The 26,011-nt window shown below is 44.0% G+C and overlaps 1 protein-coding gene across 1 annotated transcript in view; it reads left to right on the top strand.

Annotated features, from left to right (window-relative positions):
- The window catches only part of STK3 (serine/threonine kinase 3), a 1,148,864-nt gene that overhangs the window by 392,172 nt on the left and 730,681 nt on the right, over nt 1-26,011 (top strand). The window contains exon 6 of the mRNA XM_086966048.1: nt 4,860-5,027. Coding sequence (XP_086822174.1) covers nt 4,860-5,027 — 168 coding nt within the window. The remainder of the gene's footprint in view (nt 1-4,859; nt 5,028-26,011) is intronic.

The raw sequence follows: 26,011 nt of genomic DNA, 5'->3' as shown, positions 1-26,011 counted from the left end.
TCTCTTAATGAAAGCAGTCCTTTCCATGTAACGTCATTCGTGACTTCATAGAATACGTGGTTAAGTAGCCAACAGCATTTCCAAACAAGCATTTACAATGCAATGGTTTTGCCTTTGTTAAAGTTAGAGCTATTGGCATTGCTCTTGACATTATTTTTATTTATGTTTTTTTTAACATAAATAAATGGCATTGTCATTTACAATGCCAATAGCTTAATCTCTCGCAAATGCCACACACAAACACCCACAGAGAGCCCCCCACACACACACACAGCGCCCCCCCACACAACCACACAGCGCCCTCCACACATACACCCACACAGAGCCCCCCCCACACAGAGCAGAAGTATGCTACATTTAATGCGAGTCACAGGGCTTTAGATCTCATCCACAGAGGATACCAGACCCTTCTGGTGTGCATTAGTTATCATTCTGCGCAGTCTGTATTCGATCCATCAATCTCGGCGTCACTGGAGAGCGCGAGATACCCGGAAAAATAAACTGCACGCGCATGACGCAGCCCCCACCTCCCAATCCTGACAGGAGCCGTTCAACACCCCCTTCGTACGCTGCGCTAGCCTCCAATTTTAAAGAGCAGTTTAGCTAAGAAATGGCACTTAAGTGAGGCACACTGATATATCCGCGGTAAACACAAGTACAATAACCGAGAATATGAAAATATTTTTTTTTTAAACCCAGCAATAGAAGCTAAAGAATTGAAGCACTGAACATACAAAGTAAACTGTCGTAGTAGGTGAATGCACAACAATACACAGTGGGCAAAACTGGACTGCAAACCACAGGAAGACTGTCACAGATTGGGACGTCCTCCAGGATGTGAACAGGAGATACCACGCCACCAACAGAGATAAGAACACCACTTGGCCGAGGACACAAAGCAAAACGCACTTTAATAAAAAGCTGGCAACAACAACATTACTGTTTAAGCCGGATTTGTTTATTTTTATTTGTGTGCCTGCCAAAAAAGCTGCATTTCTAGCGCGACTACCACGCCCCGGGTAAAATTATTCCCTATTCTGCTTAAAATAACGTTTCCCATTCAGTGAAGTAATTTTCGGGGGGGGGGGGGGGGGGGGGGGTGGCCCCTCCACGCTGAATGTGTCCTTTTATCCATTTCAAAATTCAGATAAATGTACTAATAAACACGGTGACTCAAAGTGGAGCATTTCCAGAATAACAGTGAAAAACGCAGGCAACGCCTGATGACAGATCTCAAGTGGTCACGTCAGGTGTGTCAGTGGTATGAAGTATTGTAGAAATACAACTACTATACAATACTTAGTGTCCTAATGCATGTAGTCACTTGGTATCCATACTCTACATGACATTCATTTTGGAGCACATAACAGTCACGTAATCAATGCAATACAACGTTCAGCATCTCTCTACAGTTAGTACTACACAATCTGAGCTTCATAACCAGAGGTATGGTCAGGTATTAAAACTTAAAACTGACTCTTAAAATTGTCAGAAAGGAAACTGGGTCAGCTAACTTGTTTTAATACTCAGTTTAATATTGCATGCGACATCAAAAAGTGTGTCTTAGAAAGGACAGGCTGCAGAAACAGAAATACTACTTAACGTGTAAGGTAGGTGCTCGAAAAAGCCGGTTCTATTATTATTCCATGTGTTTCTAGTTTCGTTAACAGCAAATCGGTTCACGCCCAGGAGAGCTGATCATATCTCTTAAAACACTGGACTGAGTTACTGGAAAAAGGATCAATCCATTGCGGAACACAACAGGTGTAACACAGACTCATAAAGTGCATCGACTTTACACGGGGAGAGAGGGCCGTCACATGTCATGCTTCTGCAGTCGTTGGCCCTGCTGCAAACAGTGGCAGGCAGAGTGCCAATTATAACGAGTTTTACTTAAGTGGACGCCGGCATACTGTGTAATTGCGTGAGATCACCACCTCAATTCACAAAGGCCTCGGTGTGGGCTGGCATACGAAAGGACTTTCAGTGCCCGTCAATTAGCAATAACCCAATGGCCTAGAAAGGCGGAGACTCCTAAACGCTGGTCAAAAACGGGTGAACAATTCATCCATCACGCATACAATTCCAAAAAAGCACCTGCCTAAATAGCTCTTTTGAACTACAATTCTACACATGACAAATCGAAAGCTTCCCGAAGCAGACAAATTGTGTTGTCTTTTTTTATAATACTTAGATTAATCCAATCTGTTTTGAAAACACAACATATTGATGCAATTTGAAGAACAGTAATTTCGAGCACATTGGTCCAAAAGTGCGGCGAAATACAGTTGATTCATTCTGGGTAGTGGTAAAGCTTTCGCGGTTAAAGGGTGTCTCAAATCTGTGCCACCGTGTTATTATGCCCCTGGCGGCAACCAAAATCATGGGTTTGCAAAAAAAAAAAAAAAAAAAAAATCAGTAGGAGGCACGGGTTTAACAAAAAAAAAATATATATACCCAGTCGGCCGATCTGCGGTCTGAAAGACAAAAGAACCGAAGGGGTGTTCTGAGCCACAGCACCTTTGCCTACTGATCAAACACTGCACCATACAGCAATCCTGGGAGCGTGAGATGTATAGCTCAGCCGCCCCCCTCTCCAGCTCTGCCAATGAACCTCAATCCTGGGCCGTCGTAAAAACACCCCGCTATAATTCACATACTGGGATCTACTGAGCAGGGTCTGTGCACCTCAAACCTAAACTGCGGCTCGTCCTGGGACTCCGGACTTATGGGTGAGGCAGACTGGGCGAGGGGTGGGTGGAGAGAGTCTTCAGTTGCACTTGCTGCGAGAACCGCGCCATCTCAATAACTAAAACAAATATACACGCACAAACGCGCCCGGGACTACTGAAAAAGCACTCAGATAGATTACGGTCTCACACGAGGAAGTAACCAGGCTATTAAACTATCCCCCACTTCAACCATACCTACGACCAGGAGAAAGCCCGACTCAAGTCTTCGGACAGTTCTGTGCACCCGTTCACCCTACTTACAACTATCTTTCGCCCTTCTATCTGTTCATCCGTCCATCCCTTCACATCATCCACCTATGCATCCGTTCACCCTTTCACTTATACATCCACCCCTCCAGTCACCCACCCATCAGTTTACCCATGCATCCATCTATGCGTCCTTTCACTTCTCCCCATCTGTCCATTCGTCATCCTTCTACCCACCCAATCCCATTACTCTTCCACCCTTCTACCCTACCTTTCACATGTTCTTCTTCATTTCCTTTCAAATGTTCTTCTTTCTCTCTATCCTTCCTTACCCCCCCCCCCATTCTTTCGCTTAATATCTCCCCCATCTTGCCTCTTACCTTTGTTTTTTCTTACCTTTCCATCTCATGCTCACTTTTCTGCATCCCTCTAGTATTTTCACTATTTTCATTCATTCTCTTAGTCGGTTTTCTTTTCTGTGCATGACAGCACCCACGCCCTCTGTTATGGTGTTCCTCAACGGTGTTATTCATGAGCATTTTGTCAGTAGACATAAGAGGCCCATAAATAACTAATTAAGGTTTAGTAGGGTCCAGTTATATAATCCTTAAAGCCCACTAGCTTCCCTGGTTTAAACTCCTTACGAGGGCAAGGTGGGGGGCACTACGCCACTGGGCTCTTACGTAGCGGTACACAAATATTCAAGCAAACGCAAACCATGGCCTATTTGCCCTTCCACTTCTCGGCCCCTCTAATGGCATCCCCTTTACAGGTGATACACATCCTCCGGGTTGACGGTCTTCTCACTGTAGCAGCCGTGCTGGAACGTGTATTTAAACACAGGCCACGCTTTTCAACACTGTCCACGTCAATCGGGTCACTTCGTGGCCAACTCCTCTTGACTGCAGCAGTTGCATAGCCAGAGACACGAGGTCCCCCTGGGGCACAACTCAGGGACGGGGGGGGGGGGAATACAAAGGGACGGGCACAGACCGGGCTTGTTGGGCCGCGGCTGGGTTTAGAAGAGGAAATCTCCGACGGGAGAAACGAACGCAGAGTGTGGTGGGAGAGATCGAGCACGCAGGCATCTGAGGGGCAGAGGTTACTTACTCTCTGATGGACAACAGAGGTTTGGGCGAGAACGTGAGGAGAAGAGGTGGGGGCAGAGGCCTGTGAGAGAGAACGAACACCGAGACCTCGGAGGGGGGAGACACACACAGTAACAATGCAGTAACACAAAACGGTGGTGGCCCTCTGCCGAATGGGGTGCGGGCCGCTGTAACCCACAGCTAGTCACCCATAGCAGTATTACAAATAAGGAAAAAAAACACTTACCTGTATCTCCCGGGGTTCCCTCCAGGCCACGGGAGCCCCGCGGGCGCCGCCATAGTGCTTGCCGTCTTGCTCTCCTTCTTCCCCGGGCTGCGGGGGGCGGGCACTTCCGGCCGGCCGCGCTAGGATTGGCCGGCCGGCCAGTCACGGGGCAATGCAATCGGGGAGGAGGAGACTGGAGGCCGGCGACGGAGGAGAAGAGACGCAGTAGTGCCGGCAATGCCGGACCAGACACGGGGGCGTTCCCGGCGTCGCGTGACGTCGGCAAAAGCCAAAGAATGTCGGGAACGCCCCCGTGTCTGGTCCGGCATTGACGGACAGGCCCCTCGTCCAATGGCAAGGCTCCGTTTACGGAGCCAGCCAATCAATGACGAGGGCCGAACCAAAGCACCCTACAGTTATCAACAGGATTTCGCCTGCGCGAAAAAGCTGCGCAGAGCGCAGCTTTCGCTAGGCAAAACCTAAAAAGCTGTCAATGAATGTTGTGACTCCTGAGTGTGATTTATTTTTCGCTCGTGTTGAAAAATTGCCTGTCATGCCGGATTGCCGCATTTGTGGTTTATATTTTTGCACACATTGTTTTGACAGGATACCATGGCCAAACGCAACACTGTGATAGGCACTCCATTTTGGATGGCTCCGGAAGTAATTCAAGAAATTGGCTATAACTGTGTGGCAGACCTGTGGTCCCTGGGGATCACATCCATCGAAATGGCGGAAGGCAAGCCCCCGTACGCGGACATACATCCGATGAGGGTAAGTTTTGTGAACGGATAAATTGGCGCTGTTCATAGGTGGCGCACAGAAAAAAGGCGGCAGTGCACCATTCAACTGTCCATGTTGTTGCTTGATTACCGTGAAACTATGACACCTGGCTTCTGATCCCCGCTTTAATATTTGATTAAAATAGTGTGCGATTCTGGGCTGTTTCGAGTCCTCAAATGTTAGTTTTGTGTAACGCACATATTTTCTTTTTAAATGTTCAGTTCATAACGGTATCACTTACATACCCCGTCCACCCATTCCTAATACTTCCAGGTTTGTGTAATGCAGTCTGGACTGGAAGCCCCACACCACTCCATTCTGTGCTGCTAACAGTGCTCCATGACGAGTTATGTTGTAAATTGCCTCGCTGCTCATTGGAGCTAGTTCTTCGGACATAGAGCGCCTACACGCATTAAAATAAGTTTGACATTAATGATTTATTTTTGCCATTCTGACTGTATGTAGTTGCTACTGGTGGCTGCTTCTCTCTAAACTGTTTGGTTATAGAATAAAGTTAATTTAGGCGGTTCAGGAGTGGAGTGCAGTTAGTACTGTAAAAGTTATCTCTGGGAGTAGGGGCACATCACAGTCTCCCCTTTCGGAGAAAAAAAAATATGTGCCTTTTTGTTCGTATCTGTAGGGCATCGGTATTAAGTATTAAATATGGTAGCAGCGTTGTCTGTCAGCAAAGCTCTTGCCTGCCATCTACTGGCTCTCTGTAGTAGAGGCAGCATTTCTTCATGCTCGCATGCTTGGGTCTCCGTCGAATTTTATTATGCAGTAGTAGCCTGAGTTATAGCCATGCCCTCAAACTTTGCTTCGAAGTCATTGCGCTATGATTTGCTGCAGGGGAAGAGAGTTTTATAAAAGATTTAACGTTTTAAAAAAAATAAATCGGGCAAGACATTATAAAGTGCCGGCGGACTATTCAATTCAATTCAAGGATTCTTTATTCGATGATTAAAAATCACCATAAAAGCACATACATATATACATGATTAAAAATTTCATTAAATCATTATCAGGATCCTAATTATAATAATTATTTATATACATGACAAAAAAGGAAAAGGGGATTTGACACTTTAAAAAAGATTAATAACAATTTTAGGCATCATTCCTCTCCTCTGGTTACCCTTAATCGGACCGCCACTTTAATAAAATTCATTATGCAACACAATGTTAAAGGGTCAGATGCTTTCTGTAGATAGGTTAGGGCCTCTTTAGCATGTTTCAGGTTGGCTTGTTTTAAGATTTTCACTAAAAATCTACGCCTGGGCATAGAGTAAAAAGGACACAGGAGTACAAAGTGAAGGGAATCCTGTGGAGACCTGTTGTCGCAGCCACAGGTTCCCTTCTGCTCAGTTGTGGTTAAAAACCCTGCTGGTGATGCCAGTAAGTGTGGAAGTAGATTTAATCTAAAGCGACACATCAGAAATCTGTCCTGAGCATTATGCATGAGATACAAGTATGGCTCCATTCCCTCGATGCTCTTAACCAGGTTATGAGCCCTCAGTCTTTTTGGGCCCTTCAGCCTCAGCTCTCTGTAGTGCTTTTTGATCTAAAAAAGCTTTTTTTACTAACGCCTTGGGCTGGGATACAATTGCTACCGGGTCAGTGAAGAGGTTCCTGTAGCCAAGGGCCTCTAAGGTACTCTTTACATAGTTGAGCCATGGTATTCTCATACATTTGTCTCTTTCTAAGCAATCATTTAAAATTTCCCTGCTCAGAGACGCCTCAGGGTTGACCCAAATTTTTAACCAGGCCACTATTGGTCTAAGTTTTACCAGATCATCTAGGTAAGGTCTCCCTAGTTCCCTGTGTGCTATGAGGCCAGCGGTGCTTGGGGGTACTCTCAGAATAGTTCTTAAGTATTTATTTTCTTCCCGCTGTATTTTCACAGTATTAACAAAGCCCCATACCTCTGCCCCATAAATCACTTTGGAGCAGCATATGGAGCTATACAGGTTCATCACCTGTTCAGGACTCCATCTGCCTACCCTCCTACCATAACTTGCAATAGCGCCATTAGTAGCGATCATTTTGCAACAGCGCTCCTCAACCAGGGAATTAAATTGTAAAGACCCGTCGAAAATTAGACCTAGATAGAGAAATGTTTTAACCTCTTCTATTTTATGGTTTCCTATCGTATAAGTAAATTTGGTGCAAGGTTTGTTACCAGCCAACAACACATATGATTTGCCCAAATTGACAAAAAGGTCTAGGGAGCCCATAAATTTAACAAATCCATCAATCAAAATCTGTAAGCTCCTAGGCGTACGTGCAAGCAAGACCGCGTCATCTGCGTAAAGCAGAACGGGAATGTGACGCGTCCCCACCCTTGGACAATCTGTCTTTAAATTTAACAAGAACTGCTCCAAATTATTTATATAAAGTGAAAATAAAAATGGGGCAAGAATACAGCCTTGCCGTACCCCACTCTTGCAAGGAAATGAATCGGTCAGCCCACCCTCCCTATTAAAACGGACTTTAGCAGAGGTATCACTGTGAAGTTCCCTTAAAATATTAATTAGGCCAACCTCAATCCCCATAAGAGACATCATGACCCAGAGTTTCTCCCTATTAACATGATCGAATGCCGCTGCCAGATTCATGAACCCCATATAGATGGCTTCGTTGCTGGCCATGGTGTATTTGGCAGTCAGCATATAGAGGTTCAAGCATTGGTCACTGGTGGACCTCCCCGTCCTAAATCCATATTGAGTGTCCGAAAAGATGTTATTTTCCTCGGTCCACTCGGACAATCTGTTCAGGATCGCCCTTCCCAGAAGTTTGGCAGACACATCAATCAAGGAAATCGGGCGATAACACTTGGGATCGTCCCTATTGCCCTTCTTAAAAATAGGGACGATTATGGCCTTTGACCAGGACGGCGGCAGACCACAAGTAATGGCAGTATTTATGACCCTAGTCATTATGGGAGCCCACATTTCTACACAGCTCAAAAACAAATCAGGGGGGATCCCGTCAGGGCCAGGGGCTTTGTTTTTTGTCAATCCCTCTATTCCAGCGGTGATCTCCTTAATGGTGAACACTACTGTAGTGCCCTGATGTGAGGTCCCTACATGCTCTTCAGTTGTTCCTGGCTCATAGTTGTACAGCCCCTTATAATGAGAGACCCACTGTTCTGGTAGGATGTTTGATCCTATCTCCGGGGTGTTATTTTCCTGGAAAGTTGGTTGGTTGATAATTCTCCAGAACCCGGACATGTCCCTATTTTCCCCCGCTTCTCTTAGGTCTGCCCACGCTTCTCCATGTAGAGCTAATTTCCTCCTCTTAGTCTCCCTCTTATATTTGTTCCTACACACAGCGATTTGTAGGATATCTCTTGGTTTATTTTTAAGGCTGCTTTTGAGCTCCCTCAAAGCCTTTGAGCAATCTCTATCGAACCAACGTGGGTTACAGTGGTTCCTTATGGGCGCACTAGTTTTTAGTAGACCGTCTATAAGGTCAGCAATCTGGCCAAATGCTTCGAGCAACCGAGGACCTTGAACATCCATATCTAAACAGTCATCCATGGCGGGTTTTCCAGAGTCCATCAAGGATTTATAAAAGGTTTCCCCATCTATTTTGGACCACCTTAGTCTCCTTCCCTGGTCTGTTACCAATTGAATTATCAACCAACCAACTGAGCTGGGATGGTGCAGTGAGATAAATAACGGTGATGGATCAAGCCCTGATCTTTGGACTGGGTAAGAGTGGTCTGCTTAATTCAGACACTCTGTTCATCACCACCCCCTTTTCTGAATCGTTTTTGGCCACCCTAAGCGTGGAAGGGTATACTCAGATGTGAGTCCCTTGCTCATTGCACCATCAGGATTCAAGCAAGCTGGGCCGACGACGGCTGAAATGCCAGAAACCGGTCCCCGGAAGCTTGTTTCCTTACCAGTGTAAGAATTGGCTTGGTAGTTTGGTTTGCCCTGTTCCCATCATGCACTGGGACAGGAACAGACTAATTTGCATATAGCCAGGTTCTGAGCTGGGATGGTGCAGTGAGCTAAAAAACGGTGTTGGATCTAGCCCTGATCTTTTGACTGGGTCAGAGTATTCTGCTTAATTCAGAAACTCTGTCCATCACCACCCCTTGTTGTTAAATATTTTGTCCACCCTAAGCGTGGAAGGGTATACTCAGATGTGAGTCCCTTGCTCATTGCACCATCAGGATTCAAGCAAGCCGGGCCGACGACGGCTGAAATGCCAGAAACCGGTCCCCGGAAGCTTGTTTCCTTCCCAGTGTAAGAATTGGCTTGGTAGTTTGGTTTGCCCTGTTCCCATCATGCACTGGGACAGGAACAGACTAATTTGCATATAGCCAGGTTCTGAGCTGGGATGGTGCAGTGAGCTAAAAAACGGTGTTGGATCTAGCCCTGATCTTTTGACTGGGTGAGAGTATTTTTCTTAATTCAGAAACTCTGTCCATCACCACCCCTTGTTGTTAAATAAACGTTCAACACAGTATCGCATTAGATCCTGTTGCGATGCTTACAGGAGATAGGCTTTGGATTTCCGCCCTAGCCTGGTTCTTGTCAATTCTTTCACGGAGATCATTTCAGGTTGTTTCTTCCCCTCACCACTCTCACCTGAGAGTGCTTCATGGATCGGCTCTGAGCCCCACGCTATTTAACATTTATATACAACCTCTTGCAACAGATAGGAGGCTCTTATTAGTATCCTATGCTGATGATACTCCGCTTGTGATCTCATTTCCCAACAACTTTAACAAGAGCCTGCTGAAATGTCGTGATAATATGGTGGCTATTGCGGACTGAGTGTCGGCCAACTGTCTTCAGCTAAACGCTAACAAATCAGAGATTCTTCTTCTATGAAAAGATACACATTTATGGGGCAATCATTGGTTGCCCGCTCCACTAGGGTCACCGCCTCTGCCTAAGAATGCTGTAAAGAATCTGGGTAGATAGTGCATTGGCCTTTGAAGCGTAGACGAAATCAGTGGCAGGTGTCTGTTTCGGACTTCTATGAGGACTTAAGCCTTAGCTTAGGTTCTTTGACCCACAAACACGCTAGCTTATTATCCAGTCCACTAAACTCTCTAGACTGGACTATTGCAACTCTCTGTATCTGGGTGTTAATAAAGCAGGGATCAAACGACTTCAGAGGGCTCGAAATGCCGTGGTGTGAACTCTATTCGCACTTTCTAAATTCTGCTCAGTCTCTAAATTTTTTCACAATCTGCACTGGCTTCTGGCGGATAGGAGAATTCTCTTTAAGACACTGTGCATTGTACATATTTCAGGATGAAATGTTAACTTTTTTTATTGCTGCTTCCTAACTGTGATTATAAATAAAGGTTTAAAAATACATCCTACATCAGGCAGTAATTTCGTCTTAGAATGGCGTTAAACCTGGGTGGATTTTGTATTTCTGCAAGAGTAGACTGATTTACAAAGCTATTATTGGTCGTATGTCAGTTTTAAAGGATGCATCTCCTCACTTCCTCTATCTGCCTCATGCATTGCTGAATTGACATTGACAATTTAATCTTGCAGGAAATCGTAAGTTATGTAAATAAACCTTACTGCTGATTAACAAACCGAGAAATATCCAAGGCACATGTCATTAAAATCGGATTTTCTTCAGTCAGCCATGTAGGTGTTACACCCCAAATGGATAACACATATACTCTGGGATTGTCAGTCTGCAGGTGCCGGGATTCCCCGGGATTTAGCAACAGAGAAAGGAGAGGATCAATCTATCAATCAATCTAGGAATTTTTAGAGCGCACTACTCACCTGTGAGGGCCTCAAGGCGCTTGGAGGGGAGGGGGATTTCTGCTACTGCTCGAACAACCAGGTCTTGAGTAGCCTCCTGAAGGTTAGTAGGTCTTGGGTCTGCCTTAGGAGGATGGGGTGGGTGTTCAAGGTCTTGGTAGCGAGGTAGGAGAACGATCTGCCGCCAGAGGTCGCTCTTGGGATGCGGGGGATGGTTGCGAGGGCGTGGTCAGAGGAGCTGGCGATTCGGGGTGTAGAAGGTGAGTCGTCTGTTGAGGTATGCTGGTGCGGTGTCGTGGAGTGCCTTGTGTGTGTGGTTGAGGAGCTTGAAGGTTATTCTCTTGTTGATAGGCAGCCAGTGCAGGTCTCTCAGGTGGGGTATGATGTGGTTGTGTCGAGGGATGTCGAGGATCAGGCGGGCCGAGGCGTTCTGTATGCGTTGCAGTCATTTCAGCAGTTTGACCGGGGCTCTCGCATAGAGGGCGTTTCCGTAGTCCAGCCTGCTGCTGACGTGGGCCTGGGTGACCATTTTTCCTGTGTCAGTGGGGATCCACCTGTAGATCTTGTGGAGCATGCGTAGGGTGTTGCAGCAGGAGGATGAGACAGTGTTGACTTGCTTGGTCATGGAGAGTGTTGCGTTGAGGACGAACCCCAGGTTGCGTGCGTGGTCGTTGGGCGTTGGTGCTGCTCACAGGGCAGTCGGCCACCAGGAGTCGTCCCAGGCTCAGAGGGTAGAGCCGAGAATGAGGACCTCAGTTTTGTCAGAGTTCAGCTTCAGAAGGCTGTTCTTCATCCATTTGGCGACGGCTTTCATTCCTTCATGGAGGTTGGTCTTGGCGGTGAGGGGGTCCTTGGTGAGGGAGAGGATCAGCTGTGTGTCGTCGGCGTAGGAGATGATGTTGAGGTCGTGCAGTCTGGCGACGTGGGCGAGCGGGGCCATGTAGATGTTGAACAATGTCAGGCTGCGGGATGATCCTTGGGGTACGCCGCAGATGATCTTGGAGGCTTCGGAATGAAAATGGGGGAGGTGGACGCTCTGGGTTCTGCCGGAGAGGAAGGAGGTGGTCCATTCCAGAGCCTTTCTCGAAACCCTGCGTTGTGGAGGCATGTGCATATGGGTGCGGTGGCAGACCGTGTTGAAGGTGACTAATAGGTCTAGGAGGATGAGGACTGCGTTTTTCACCATTATTCAGCAGGGCCGTGATGTCATCGGTGGCGACAATGAGGGCAGTTTTGGTGCTGTGGTTTCCGCAGAACCCGGACTCGGACGGGTCCAAGATGTTTATCTCCTCGAGGTAGCTGGTCAGCTGCTTGTTGACGTTTTTCTCGATGACCTTTGCCGGGAACGGGAGCAGGGCCGGAAGGTCTTAAGGTCCCTCGGATCTGCCTTGGGTTTCTTGAGCAAGGTGTTGATCTCGGCGTGCTTCCATCTCTCTGGGAAGGTCGCGGTCTCGAAGGAGATATTGATGGCTTTGCGGAAATGGGGTGCGATGGTGGCGCTGGCTTTGCTGAGGATGTGGTGTGATTAGGTACAAATGGGGTAACCCTGTGTCCTTCAGAACCTGGGTTAGTTTCAATTAAACAACAAGTGGTTCTGTCAAATAACCCACGTTTACAGTTTTTGTTTTTTGTATACTGTAATTATCTAGGAATTAAGTAATTCTGATAAAAAACAGTATAAAGCAAATGTTCGCTCTTTCTTCCTTTTTAAAGTGATAAGTATTCTATTCCACAGGCGTTGTGTAGAGGTTGCGCCACGTTTTTCAAATGCACTATGAGCAACTTTAACTAACGTACTTTCTACCCAACAGAACCACTTGTTGTTTAATTGAAGATGTAGTGTGGGCCCGGGTCTGAATGGGAGCCGGAGTGGATGGTGTTCATGAGTTTGGTGGTGTCGTCGTCATTGATGTTAGTCCAGGTGAGCAAGTGCTCGTTGTGGGTGGTGGTCGTGGGGTCTGAGGTGTCGTTGGCTGTTGTGGTGGTCTGGTTGTCGAAGCGGTCGTGAATGTCTGTGATCTTGCGATGGAAGAAGGTGGCCAGGGAGTTGCACAGGTCTAGCGATGGTGGGATTTCGTTGGTGTTGGAGCTGGGGTTGGAGAGTTCCTTCACGATGTTATGGCGGCTGCTGCGACCCTGTAGCAACAGAGAAAGGAGAGCATTAGTGAAGTCTTCCAGAAATGCATTGTGATTTGAGGCCAATTAACAAGAGCACGCAAGTTAGTACTTCTGTACTTCTACGCCACTTACTCATACATTACTTTTTGAATGGAGACACCATTGTGTGTTCGCCCACTAGGCGGTAGACAACAGGGGCACTTGCAAAAGTCTGCAGTGTACTGTATACTTTTATGGGTAGACGCAAATGAACTTTCGTTTGAGGTGCTGTAAAGCATCAGTAAATCACAATATGTGTGTAGCAGTGAATTTCCTGTGTCGGGGAAGTGTTTGTTGAGGACGGAAGAAGCAAGTCCATTTAGTGAATTTCTAAAATTACAATTATTAATTATTCACGCAACTAGGTTGTTCTGGCCGAGGCCGGTCGCATGAGTAGGTACAAGTCCGTTTTCATTCACATGGTGAGGACAATATGTCTGAAGAAGGGTACAATAGTATGCACAAGTCTGTTTTCATTCACACAGTGAGGAAAAAATGTCTGAAGAAGGGTACAATAGTAAGCACAAGTCTGTTTTCATTCACACCGTGAAAACGTTATGGTTGAGGCGGTTACATGAGTAGTTAGAAATCAGTCTTAATTGTGAAGTTTTCTACATTCATCCTAGATGTTACTAAACATTTAGGCAAGTATTGCCTATGTGACAACAGTAAAGTTTGTGTTGTAGTCAAATGTCACAACTTAGTAACAGACAACTTTGTGAGTTGGGAAAGGAATGTCATATTCTTTAATGTAAAATATATTTCACTGACCGGCTAGGGAGCTGGAAACGGGAGCCATTTGTGAACATTTTAGTTAAAGTGCAAACCTGCTAAAAGCACTGGTGGCGAAGAACCCTGTGGGAACCTACTGCTGACCAGAAAACTTGTGTATTCGATTTTAAATCCTTTTTGACCAGAAGGTAAATCACATGCTTTACACTGATACCAACCCCCGGGGTTATAAGTGGGATGAAAACCTAGAGGGGAGTGGGGGAGGGGGAGGCTCTGAAAGGGGCGTGGCCTATGTAATTCAAGGTGTGGCTTAAAAGCACCCAAGCTGAAAACCTGTGCCAAGCAAACTGTGCCGTCTGACTGTTATGTTGCTGTTTCTGTCGTTAAATATATATCTGGATGCAATAAGTAACATTATACCTACAACAAGCCAGGACTATTGGCATTGTCAATTTTTGTTAGTTGCAGAAGATAAATAAACAACAACTATGGCTTCGTTTTTTATAATATTAAAAATGCTTCAGTTCTGAAATGATGATAACACTATGAAAGACCTACAAGGAGTCTCTTCAAAGTTACATCAACGGCATTGAAGGGCAGGACTGCTTCAGACGTAAGATTTTTTTTTATCTGTAGCGTGAGGGCAGAAATGGAGAGCCCGATAGGGACCCGTCTCAGCATCTGCTTTTTAGAACTGCCAGTTTTGAGCACCGGCAGGACCCGGCTCACTTAAAGCCCTGCCAACACCTGGCTTCCAGTAATTTCCATAACAGTGCTCTTCCACAGATGGGAGATATTGTTAAATCAGTTTGATTATCTATGACTGTTTACTTGGAAAGGCTAGTTTAGATCAGTGGAGAAGAAGGTCCATAATACAAGAAAATAAGGGAATGCCTTTGACAACGATGATTGATTGTTTGGTCAGTATATTTGTTATGCATACACTACTACCTCTTGACTCTTGCACATAATGCATATTAATGAAGCATGCACACGAGTGAGATGCTACATTTGTGCAATTAAGGAAATGGCACACTTAAAAAAAAAAGTGGCCTCCACTCCATTGCCCCTCATATCCGAAGAGCTCATGTTTGGAACGGGCAAAGAGACCCCTGGGTACCATGGGTATGCATGCAAAGATAGCGAAAGCGCGGCATGGACTGCATCGACAGCATCTGCAAGGTGTCTGTCGGAACTCTGACCCTTGATGAGATCCTGCAAACCCCCACAAGGTCGACTATATCTGTAACTGCATCCTCCATCGTAAAGACCTTCAGGGCCCCGGCATGGGTCTTTGAGGCCTTCTACACGGACACATACGTGGCATGGGAGTTGATGCTGTCCCAGTACTGTGCTGTGCTATTTCCAGCACATCAGCTAGTGACAACACTTTTTTGGTGATTGAGGCTCAGAACCCAAGTCTGTGTTGGGTGAATGAGAGACTCTGTTTTGTTGTTAACCTGGGCCCTGATATTTTCTGTTTATATTTTAGGCATGACTTTAATATTGTTATTGATTGAAGGCTAATGGACCAAATAGACTAAGTTGGCTATAGGTCAGCGGCGGTTCCTCCGCAATAGCAGAGGAGCGTAGCTCCACCTGCCAGCAACCATAAGAACGAAAAATAAAATGATAATAAACCCTCGTTTATTATAGTTTTATTTTTGCTCTCTGAGCAAAGGCTTGGGGCCAGGAGGATGACAGGCTGGTGGAGGGGTGGTTGCATTGCTATTCAGTCCACATGACGGTCTGGCCACTCATCTCAGGACGGCCAAACAGTCATGCGCACTGAAGCTCTTTCCAACCCGAGCTGCGTTGCCGGGTTGGAGAGAGCAGGCAAAGGCTCCTAGTCTAACTGGGAGTGCAAATCATCGCCACTCAGGCAAATCCTGACTCTGCTTTCAGCAGCATAAAAACTGAGTCAGGATTGGCCATGGTTGTTGGAAAGTAGGATTTACTTTTTATGGTTACCCCCACTTTTTGCTTCATTTGATGCTGTTTTTGACTAGTCTGACTGGGATACTGCTGATCAGGACCCCATTCTATCTGCTTTCTCCCTAAATTGGTTTGTTCAGTACTTGGGTACATCCCTAATTGGATACTGGGGTACTCTTGTCAGTCCCTAGTATATGGTACCCATGTACCCAGGGCATAGGTACCCCTGAGGTCTCTCATAGGCTGCATCATGTCTTATACCACCCATGAGAGACTATTCAAAATGGAACTACAGGCCTGCCATTGCAGGCTGTGTAAGTTGGTGCATGCACCACTTACTAAATATATAGGTTTACTATAACTAAGGGTCACTGCACCTAAAACCTATAAGTCATCCCATAGAATGCCTTTGCAATCCTGAAGGCAGGGTACTTGGTTTTAAGTAAGAGTGTGCCCCTGCATGAGCAGGACACCCCTGCAGCCTATGGAGTCCATTCTCTCAGGTTGTCAGTAAATCAGCCATATTTTATATAGAGGGATACCGTGTAATTACGCAATGACCATCTCGAAAACAGCTGAAACGACTCCTATCATGTTTGGTATCGAACATGTTGGAATCATACCCCCACATCACATGTGGGAGGTATGATTCCTAGCACTTGAAGAGCCCTCCGGTAGGCTCTCAATGTTCTCGGTGCCAACCTTCTAGTCCCGGACAGCACAAAATGGTTGCTGCCTACCAGAGACACATTTCTACCCTCTTGTGGCTGAGGCAAGCTCAAGCAGAGGAAGGCTGAACAATAAGTATCTTGTCACAGGGAGGTGAGACCACCTCACCGACAGGATTGAGTGTATGGGGACCGGGTGGGTGCGCTTGTCAGTCTTGATAGTCTGCATGAGGGGCACGTTTGGTGTCCCTGTGCATAGTCCATTTCAAACCAGTTCTGGAAGCCTTTGGCTCCTGCTCTGGCACGAAACTGGACAAAGGACATGGGAGGAACCTTCACCATGTCCAAACCCTCCGCTGGGGATGGTCCCCTGAATCTTCTCAACCCTTTCCCTAGGGTACTTAAGGGCTTACCTGGGTGTAAGTGCCTAGATTCGTCGTGGGATAAGTTTTAGATTAGACACCACTGCATTTCTTCCGCCTGGGCTCTCTGGACTTCGTTTGAACCTGACTTAGTCTCCCTTCTAGTCTGCTGCATCGTCTGTGCCTGTGCATCATACAGGAACCTCCAAGGCCTGTGAAGCATCAAAGACCACCGAAGTAATCTCCCTTGGAGTGAAGGAGTCACTCCCCTGCTTGCGCAGGCACCGCAGCACTGCTGACTGGTCTGCTAATTCCAAGCTCCTGCAGACTCCAAAGGGTTCAACAACACAGGTGGTGGTTACCTACGTCTCCAGAGGCCCGAGCTGTCCTCTCACCGAGTTTGAGGCCAGAATCCCTCATGGGGTCTTCGTTAACCGAACCCCTGTGCACCGCATACTTTTGCAAGTTCAAATGCTTGTTGGCAACTTTGCGACAAGTGCATTGGGTTCCATGTAGCCCCAACCTCTGGCAACGTCTTCCACCAAGATCTTCAGCCACATCGCCTCATAGGCACCGTGGCCTGCTCCTTTGGTGAGCTGCTCGAGGTTCGAGGTACTCTCACGACTCCTGTGCCTCCGGTCTGTGGGTCCATTTGAGGGTCACCTTTGTTTCTCCTGGGCTCCCCCGATTGCTTGGGGCCTGCCCTGACTCCCCTGCCTTTGGTGAGTCTTCTGGTCCTTGCTGGTCCCAACGTTGCTCCTTCTTTGATTCCTGCGTGGCCTACCTTTGCCAAGACTTTTTGATGCTCCTTCCAAACAGCTACCCCATAGCACTCGACATCCTTCGTGGGACAGCTTGCATCCAGTGCCTGCTCTTCCTCAGCGTCGCCTGGTCTGCACAGCTGCAGAGTCCAGGTCTTCGTCATCCATCCTGAAGCACCCAACATCGGAAGGCAGTCGCCTTTCAAGTCTCCTGATCACCCCTGAATTCTCAGGGACACTTTCTCCTCTTCCAGCAGTGACACTTTCCTGAAGTCCTCCATTGGGTTCGACAATGTTTTTCGACACCACTTCACACGTATGTACCTGGCTTCCCTGGTGTAGGCGATGTGGGTACCAGGGTTTCCACGGGTGGGCTGGGTTTCCAACCTTCTGTCTTCCACGCGGTTCCTTCAGGGTCCAATTGGAAGGGTCCTTAATCTTTAAAAATCCAACCGCGGCTTGCACATAGACTTGTTCGGAGTACGCGGTTGTGTTCCCACACTGCACACGCCCTCCGTGGGGTCCCTATCTACTTACCTTGGGTGGTCTGTGGGTCACAAGCTGCTTTACACTCTTTCTGGACTAAGCCTGAAGGCTTCACTCCACAGCTACCACTTTTTCGCTTTCTAAGGTTGTCTAAGACCTCTTAAATCACCAAAAGGGTTGTCTGGACTTGTGCATTGTGCCCACTTACATCATTAGACAGCATATACCAGGCCACCCTCTCATAATAGTGGACTCTGGTAGCCTGTTCCTGCAGTGGAGAGAAGTAGAATGTGATGGGTACCTTTTAAAAAAAACATTTATTTTATTTGTCTCGTCATCCGTGAGTCCATCCCCAACCCCCAGCCCACCACTCTATCCACACACCAGCCGCTATTGCTTTAGCTGTCAATAGTTGAGTAAAATTGTGTTAAACTGAGCTCAAAAAATAGGTGCTAAATGAATATCAAATAGAGGAAAGGTTGGTGATGTATCTCTACAATTCATGGGCTGCCAGGCAGCTTTGATACCTGAAGCTCTGAAGACAATATGAGAGTAATGTACAACATTTTAAAATCTGTCTTCAAAGTGATAACAAAAACTCATGCTTTGGGATGTAGTGATCCTGGAGAGAAGCATCATGTTATTTATCTACTTGTACGATGGACTGCTACAGAGATGTTATCCTATAACCATTCAGCAAATTTCTCATGTGTTATGCAAATGCGTCTCGCGCGAAATTATTCACTATAGGGGATATTCCATTTTTGTGGTCTAGGGTGGAAATTCTTTGCATGGAGTGCGTTATTTACAGATGTTTGTTTCCTATATAAGCAGGTTGTTTATTTCCATCTTCAATATCTAATTTGATATTTAAAAAACACTTTCACTGCTCAGGCTGTAGTTACTTTTCAGATTCATATAATTTCTGTACAGTTTCTCAGTACATGTCTCCAGGCGACCTGACTCTCCCTTCCAGATGAAGAGCAGGTGGTCTATAAATCTTACTGCCGCGACGTGGGTTTCTGTGTCCTGTTCACTCCGCTGTCAGCGGCTATAAGTCCACACGAGCAGGCTGCGGGCGGTCTGGCTCAGAGGAGAACAGAAGAATTTCTTCTGTCCATAATAACGAAAGACGCGACTTAGCCGTCATTGAAGATTAAGTGCAGTATATTTTTATACGCACACTGGATACGGATTTTGAGGTACTTGTTGAAGGTAGATGACCCTAGCAGTACCGCTGAAAATATCCATTTGCTGATCTATAAGATATTGTGTATTAGTGAGATACTATTATTTTAATCCTGAAGAAGGTTTTTGGCTTTGAACATTTACATGCCTTAACCGAAACGCGTCGATGCAATTGTTTGGGTGGAGAAACACTAAGCCATTGAGATAAGATACTACTAAAACTGTGAAATTGAATGTATAATCTGGAGTAGGAATCATCAATCAATTCATACTAGTGATTTCTTCCCCCTTTTTAATTGGAATTATTTTCCTAGTGTGTTGTCCCATGTTTTGTACAATGAACTTTTGATGTGCCACAATGTTCGGTTTTTGATTTTTGCTTTTAAATTTACCAAAATAAAATGTACATTTTTGTATGACTGTTTCATGTTGATCATTAGCTGCTCCTAGTCTATATGAGTGTATGTACTTTATGTATGCTTAGTGTTAAACTGTGGTTTACTTATAAGTTCACCCAAAGGGGAAAACTTTGACAGTTTGTCTTCTGGTAACCTACCCCTTTGGGCTTGTTTGGGTCCCTCTCTTTTGTTAGGGTCTATAAATCTTATCCATGTACGTTACAAATGTATCTCCATGGAGTACCTGATCCTCAGCCCATATACAAATTAGCATAGCTGTGGGTGAAGCGGATATACATTTTTTAGATATCAAATTAGAGATTAAAGATGGGTTGATATTTCCTACTTGTGATGACAGCACAAAACTATGTATAAGATGCTTACAAGAAACACATAGCGACCACTGTGAGCACGAATGAGAGTTCAGCTGAAACTCATCGTCTTGGCATTGATTTGCGCAACTGAAGAATAAATGCATGCAATCTGACTAATAGAGTATGGGTTTTCTGTCCTTTTTTTGTTAGCAGAGTGAGTTTATTTATGTATTTATCTGTATTTTTTTATGTTTATGGGAAGACCCCAAACTGTGTGTGTGTGTGTGGGGTATATATATATATATATATATATATATATATATATATATATATATATATATATTACCTACTGGCGGTCGCCAGTAGGTATATATAGTTAGGATTTTTTCTCTATGGGATTTTTGAAAATTCTATGTCTAATAACTTTGGCGTTTGTGGATGGAATTGGCTGAAATTTTCAGGAAAATGGAACATTTTGTTTCTGAGCAGCCCCTGACAATTTGGGGGGGTTTCATCAAGGGGGGGCCGAGAAAAAAGGGGGGGTCCCAAAACGCGTTTTTCCCATGTTAATTTCCATAGGGCGGTTGGCCTCACTTTTAGCTCGAACGGCTGAATGGATTTGCACGAAACTTGGCAAAATTGTAGGGACTGTTAGCCCGATGTGCCTTTGCTAGGTCTCAATATATGTGCTCCAGTGGATTTTGAGTAATTTAGGTTCAAAAAAAGATATATATCTGGGCGGAGCCTAACCACACATCTGATCTGATTGGCTGTCAGCACTTCATCCAAGAAGTGTTGGCAGCCATTTTGGGACCAATATACATGATAGCACCTCATTAAAAAGCATTGTAGTTAATAGAGGGTTTTAGGACTTTAGTTACATTATAAATCATTTGTTGATGGTACCATACTCGTTTTAGGAATTGTGGTGGGTTCTAAGGTGATTTTACCATGTGAAAAAACCTTCTGCTGTGATATCATGAATATTGTTTGAAAGAAAACTAATATCTCATGATTTTCCCACAGTGGTTTGGAAGGGGATCTATAAGCTAAACTGAAAGCATATTTTCTGTAAATTCACATTATCTTTCTCAGTCATGTGAAAATGAAGTCTGACATTCTCAGTAAAACATGTACATCCAACAAGGACAGAGACTGTCAGTTGATTCCTTTGTGTTCTACTGCAGCCTCCTAGAGTGTTCTAAAGAACAACTAGAGCGCTAACAGTCCTACTTATTACAAAGGTATGGCACACCTGAAGCCATCTTGATTGGAATAAAGTGGTAACTCTTAAAACATTTAATTTAAAAAGAAACAACATGAGGGGGTATATTTTGCCATAGAAAGTATGATTAGTGCTGCAGAATGAAAAATTAGGGCACATTTTGAGTGACTTCTCAAATCCTTTTCTATTTCATTAAAACATTCTGACATGCAGTCTCCCAAAATGGCCACCAGAGACAAAAGAGCCCAAATGTAGCCCAAATATCACCCAGATGTAGCCCAAGTATAGCCCAATGACAGAATGTCCCAGAGTATTCTAAAGAACAACTAGAGCGCTAACAGTCCTACTTATTACAAAGGTATGGCACACCTGAAGCCATCTTGATTGGAATAAAGTGGTAACTCTTAAAACATTTAATTTAAAAAGAAACAACATGAGGGGGTATATTTTGCCATAGAAAGTATGATTAGTGCTGCAGAATGAAAAATTAGGGCACATTTTGAGTGACTTCTCAAATCCTTTTCTATTTCATTAAAACATTCTGACATGCAGTCTCCCAAAATGGCCACCAGAGACAAAAGAGCCCAAATGTAGCCCAAATATCACCCAGATGTAGCCCAAGTATAGCCCAATGACAGAATGTCCCAGAGTGTTCTAAAGAACAACTAGAGCGCTAACAGTCCTACTTATTACAAAGGTATAGCACACCTGGAGCCATCGTGATGGGAATAAAGTGGTAACTCTTAAAACATTTAATTTAAAAAGGAACAAAATGAGGGGGTTTATTATGCAATAGAAGGTATTAGTGCTGCAGAAAGAAAAATTAGGGCACATTTTGAGTGACTTTTCAAATCCTCTTCTATTTCATTAAAAAATTCTGACATGCAGTCTCCCAAAATGGCCACCAGAGACAAAAGAGCCCAAATGTAGCCCAAATATCACCCAGATGTAGCCCAAGTATAGCCCAATGACAGAATGTCCCAGAGTGTTCTAAAGAACAACTAGAGCGCTAACAGTCCTACTTATTACAAAAGTATGGCACACCTGAAGCCATCTTGATTGGAATAAAGTGGTAACTCTTAAAACATTTAATTTAAAAAGGAACAAAATGAGGGGGTATATTTTGCCATATGAATTATGATTAGTGCTGCAGAAAGAAAAATTAGGGCACATTTTGAGTGACTTCTCAAACCCTCTTCAATTTCATTAAAAAATTCTGACATACAGTCTCCCAAGATGGCCACCAGAGACAAAAGAGCCTAAATGTAGCCCAAATATCACCCAGATGTACTCCAAGTATAGCCCAATGACAGAATGTCCCAGAGTGTTCTAAAGAACAACTAGAGCGCTAACAGTCTTACTTATGACAAAAGTATGGCACACCAGAAGCCATCTTGATTAGAATGAAGTGGTAAGTCTGAAAACACTCAATTTAAAAAGGAACAACATGAGGGGGTTAATTTTGCCGTAGAAAGTATGATTAGTGCTTCAGAAAGAAAAATTAGGGATCATTTTGAGTGACTTCTCAAATCCTCTTCTATTTCATTTAAAAAATTCTGACATGCAGACTGAAACATGCACTTTGAATACCAGCAGCAGACGTCCCTGGTGAGCAGTAGCTTTACTACAGTGATCTAATGTGCAACTAGAGTGCTAACATTCAGAATTTATGGCAAATGTGTGACACATCTGAATGCCTTCTTGATGGAACCAAAGTAAACAAGCATTGAAAATGCAATAGATCTCGCCCTCGTTTAAGTTAAAGCCATTCTGTTTGTAATGGGGTGGCTTTTTAGCTTTGCTTTTATTAGTGTTTTTTCAACTTTCAAGTAAATAACATGCATCTGTATGCATATAAGTATATGTATGCATGCATTTATGTTTGTATTTATATAGATATACAGATGATATATGTTTATATATGTATGTATATATATATATATTCACTGAAAAAACCATAGGCTATAGACCATATATAGTTAGGAATTAGCATTTACAAAACCTTGAAAATTCACTGAAAAAACCATAGGTTATAGACCATATATAGTTAGGAATTCGCATTTACAAAACCTTATTTTACTCACACAAAACCATTGAAATTCCATATATAGTTAGTTGCACTAACTATATATCGCGCACCCGCAATCCACTGCTGATGATGTCACATATTACATCATTCATGACATGGTCAGTGACATCACTGATGACATCACTGATGACATCTCAAATGACATCACTGATGACATCACTGATGACAACATCCAGTGACTGTATGTTTCTGTAAAGTTAAAATATGTCTTACATATTGAAGAATGAGTGGATGTATAAGTGTCTGGATGAAGGATTTAGTAGGTGCATGACTGACTGTATGAGTGAGTGATTAAATGTGTCTCACTGAGTGCATGGGTTAGTGACTAAACTGTCTTAATTTGTGCATCATTATGTCTGTTGTTCTGTAAACTGTTGCATGTGTTGATAAGTAGCTATATGAGTAACTATATGGGTTATTGATTGGTTGCCCAAGTATTTGTATGGGAGACTGTGTGTGTGTGTGGGTGGCTGGGAGGTGTATGACTCTGTGCATAGATGTGTGAGCAGTTGATTCACTAGATGTATGGTTTCAAAAGTGCAGGTGGAAACAGCTGTATGGGCGGTTGACTGTGTGCATGAGTGTATTGGTGAGTGAATGGATATCTCAGTGCTACATGTCAAAGTAAGTACATATGTAAAACACAGTACATGTGAGAGTTGACATATATAAATAACTGTGCATAAGAGCCAGTGAATGTGTGAGTGGCTGTATGGATCATTGTGAACTTGTATCAGGGATTGTATAAGAGAGTAAATATGTGTTAGTATATGTTTGAATAAGTAAAGTTTGTATAACTGTATAGTTGAGGAAATGGAGGTGTGATTGATTCTTTGCATGACTGACTAGGTGTGTGAGTAACTCCATGGATGAGTGAAAGTCTGTGAGTGTCTGTTTACACTGATTGTATCTAAGGTTATATTAGAGTCTGAAGAGGTTCATCGTATTATCACATGAATTATATCATCAGTGATGTGATCAGTAATGTCAAATGAGATGTCATCAGTGATGTCATCAGTGATGTCATTTGAGATGTCATCAGTGATGTCATTTGAGATGTCATCAGTGATGTCATCAGTGATGTCACTGACCATGTCATGAATGATGTAATATGTGACATCATCAGCAGTGGATTGCGGGTGCGCGATATATAGTTAGAGCAACTAACTATATATGGAATTTCAATGGTTTTGTGTGAGTAAAATAAGGTTTTGTAAATGCGAATTCCTAACTATATATGGTCTATAACCTATGGTTTTTTCAGTGAATATATATATATATATATATATTTTATCCAAAAAATATCACTCTCCTATCCCTAGTCATCCTCTGGTAAACCTAAACAAATAACCCTTACTGCTCCATTATCACTCGCCCAACCCTTACATCTAAAACACTTCACTACCTCCTTTACTCCATCCATTTCAAAACTCTAAAAACATTTTACTCATACCTATCCTTTAAACCTAATAAATATTTACCTCCACTTACTCCCTGCTCAGCCCTGAACCGTAAAAACCCTTTTGCCATCCTTTAGTTTTAGCCATCTCTTCAACCCATCCAACCCCTGCCCACCTCAGTACCCTTTACTCCTATCCATCCCTTAAATCCAATAAACAATTGCTACCACTTACACATACCCACGCATCCAACCCCAAATACAATGTACTACCGATTAACTCTAAATACTAGGACATGTGATTTTAAATATATTTTCATATATCTAATTGTAAACACACACACATATGTATATAATGCGTCCTCATTTTCTTTCCTTCAGTCCATTCCACCCACACTCCACTTAATCTATTCAAGTTCCTCCCCCCACTTTACCTGCCCGGTTGGAATGTCCCACTGTATGGTATTTAGAATGTTAGTCAGACAAAGTCCTGTGAGGTGAGCATGAAGACACTAGAGGTTCGATCTCGACATGTATTCATTAAATTACTTACTTGGACTACTTACCTTTCTCTGTGAACGTGATTTCTTCATAATGCCATAAAATGTAACTTCCCTGCGTGGTAAAGTACCAGCTTGTAAAGGTGCCTTTTAAATAGGTTGCGTGGTACTTACCTGAGTGGTAAAATCTACATGGTAATGGTGAAGCATGGTAAATGATGGGTGTTAAAGGTGACATACCATCCAAATCTCACCAGCCTTTCCCTACTATAATATTGATATAGTATTTTTTATCTGTATCCGTCTGGATCCTGATCTCATTGCCATCTCTCTTGTATATATTTACAGTCTTGGATACAATCATCTCCCACTGGTATCATTTATTCCTCCCTAAGTGATTGAAAGGTGTTCTTGATGTTGGTCGTCAGTGTTTATTGCATGTTTCGTGAGTGTTGATGATAAGGCACTAAATTCCAGTGGCGATTCTTCCAGGATGTTTGCCATCAAATCTTTATAATTGAGGCGGGCGTGTTTGATGTGTAAATATTTGACATGGTGCGTATGTGCCAGTTCGAATTCCACTGTCAGATCTGCATATTTATTTATTTATAGAATTTTGTATAGCACAAACTCGACCCGAGGGTATCAGAGCGCTTTACATAGATGGCAAAATAACAGTTACAAGAGTTACAAATGGGGTAAATACAGTCACAAGTAGTAGTAATAACAAATACATAGCTATAACGTGCACGAAGTATATGTTGAACAGTAGCAGTTGTGTGAGTTACATATGGGGTGAATACATAGCCACAGTATACACAGGAACTATACGGTGAGCAGTAGCAGTTGTACAAGCTATATAATGAATAAGTGCAGTTATATGGGGTAAGCACAGATACATGATAATAGAGTATATTGGACGTATATGGAGGACAGCAGGAAATGTGGTCTGTATAGTTCTGAGGTGGTTACAGTAGGGTGTGTGGACTTATTAAAAGTGTATGCGACCTT

This window comes from Lissotriton vulgaris, chromosome 4_1, assembly GCF_964263255.1.
Source record: "Lissotriton vulgaris chromosome 4_1, aLisVul1.2, whole genome shotgun sequence".
Taxonomy (NCBI): domain Eukaryota; kingdom Metazoa; phylum Chordata; class Amphibia; order Caudata; family Salamandridae; genus Lissotriton; species Lissotriton vulgaris.
The sequence above is the reverse complement of the archived record's forward strand: the minus strand, read 5'-3'. Positions and strand labels throughout refer to the sequence as shown.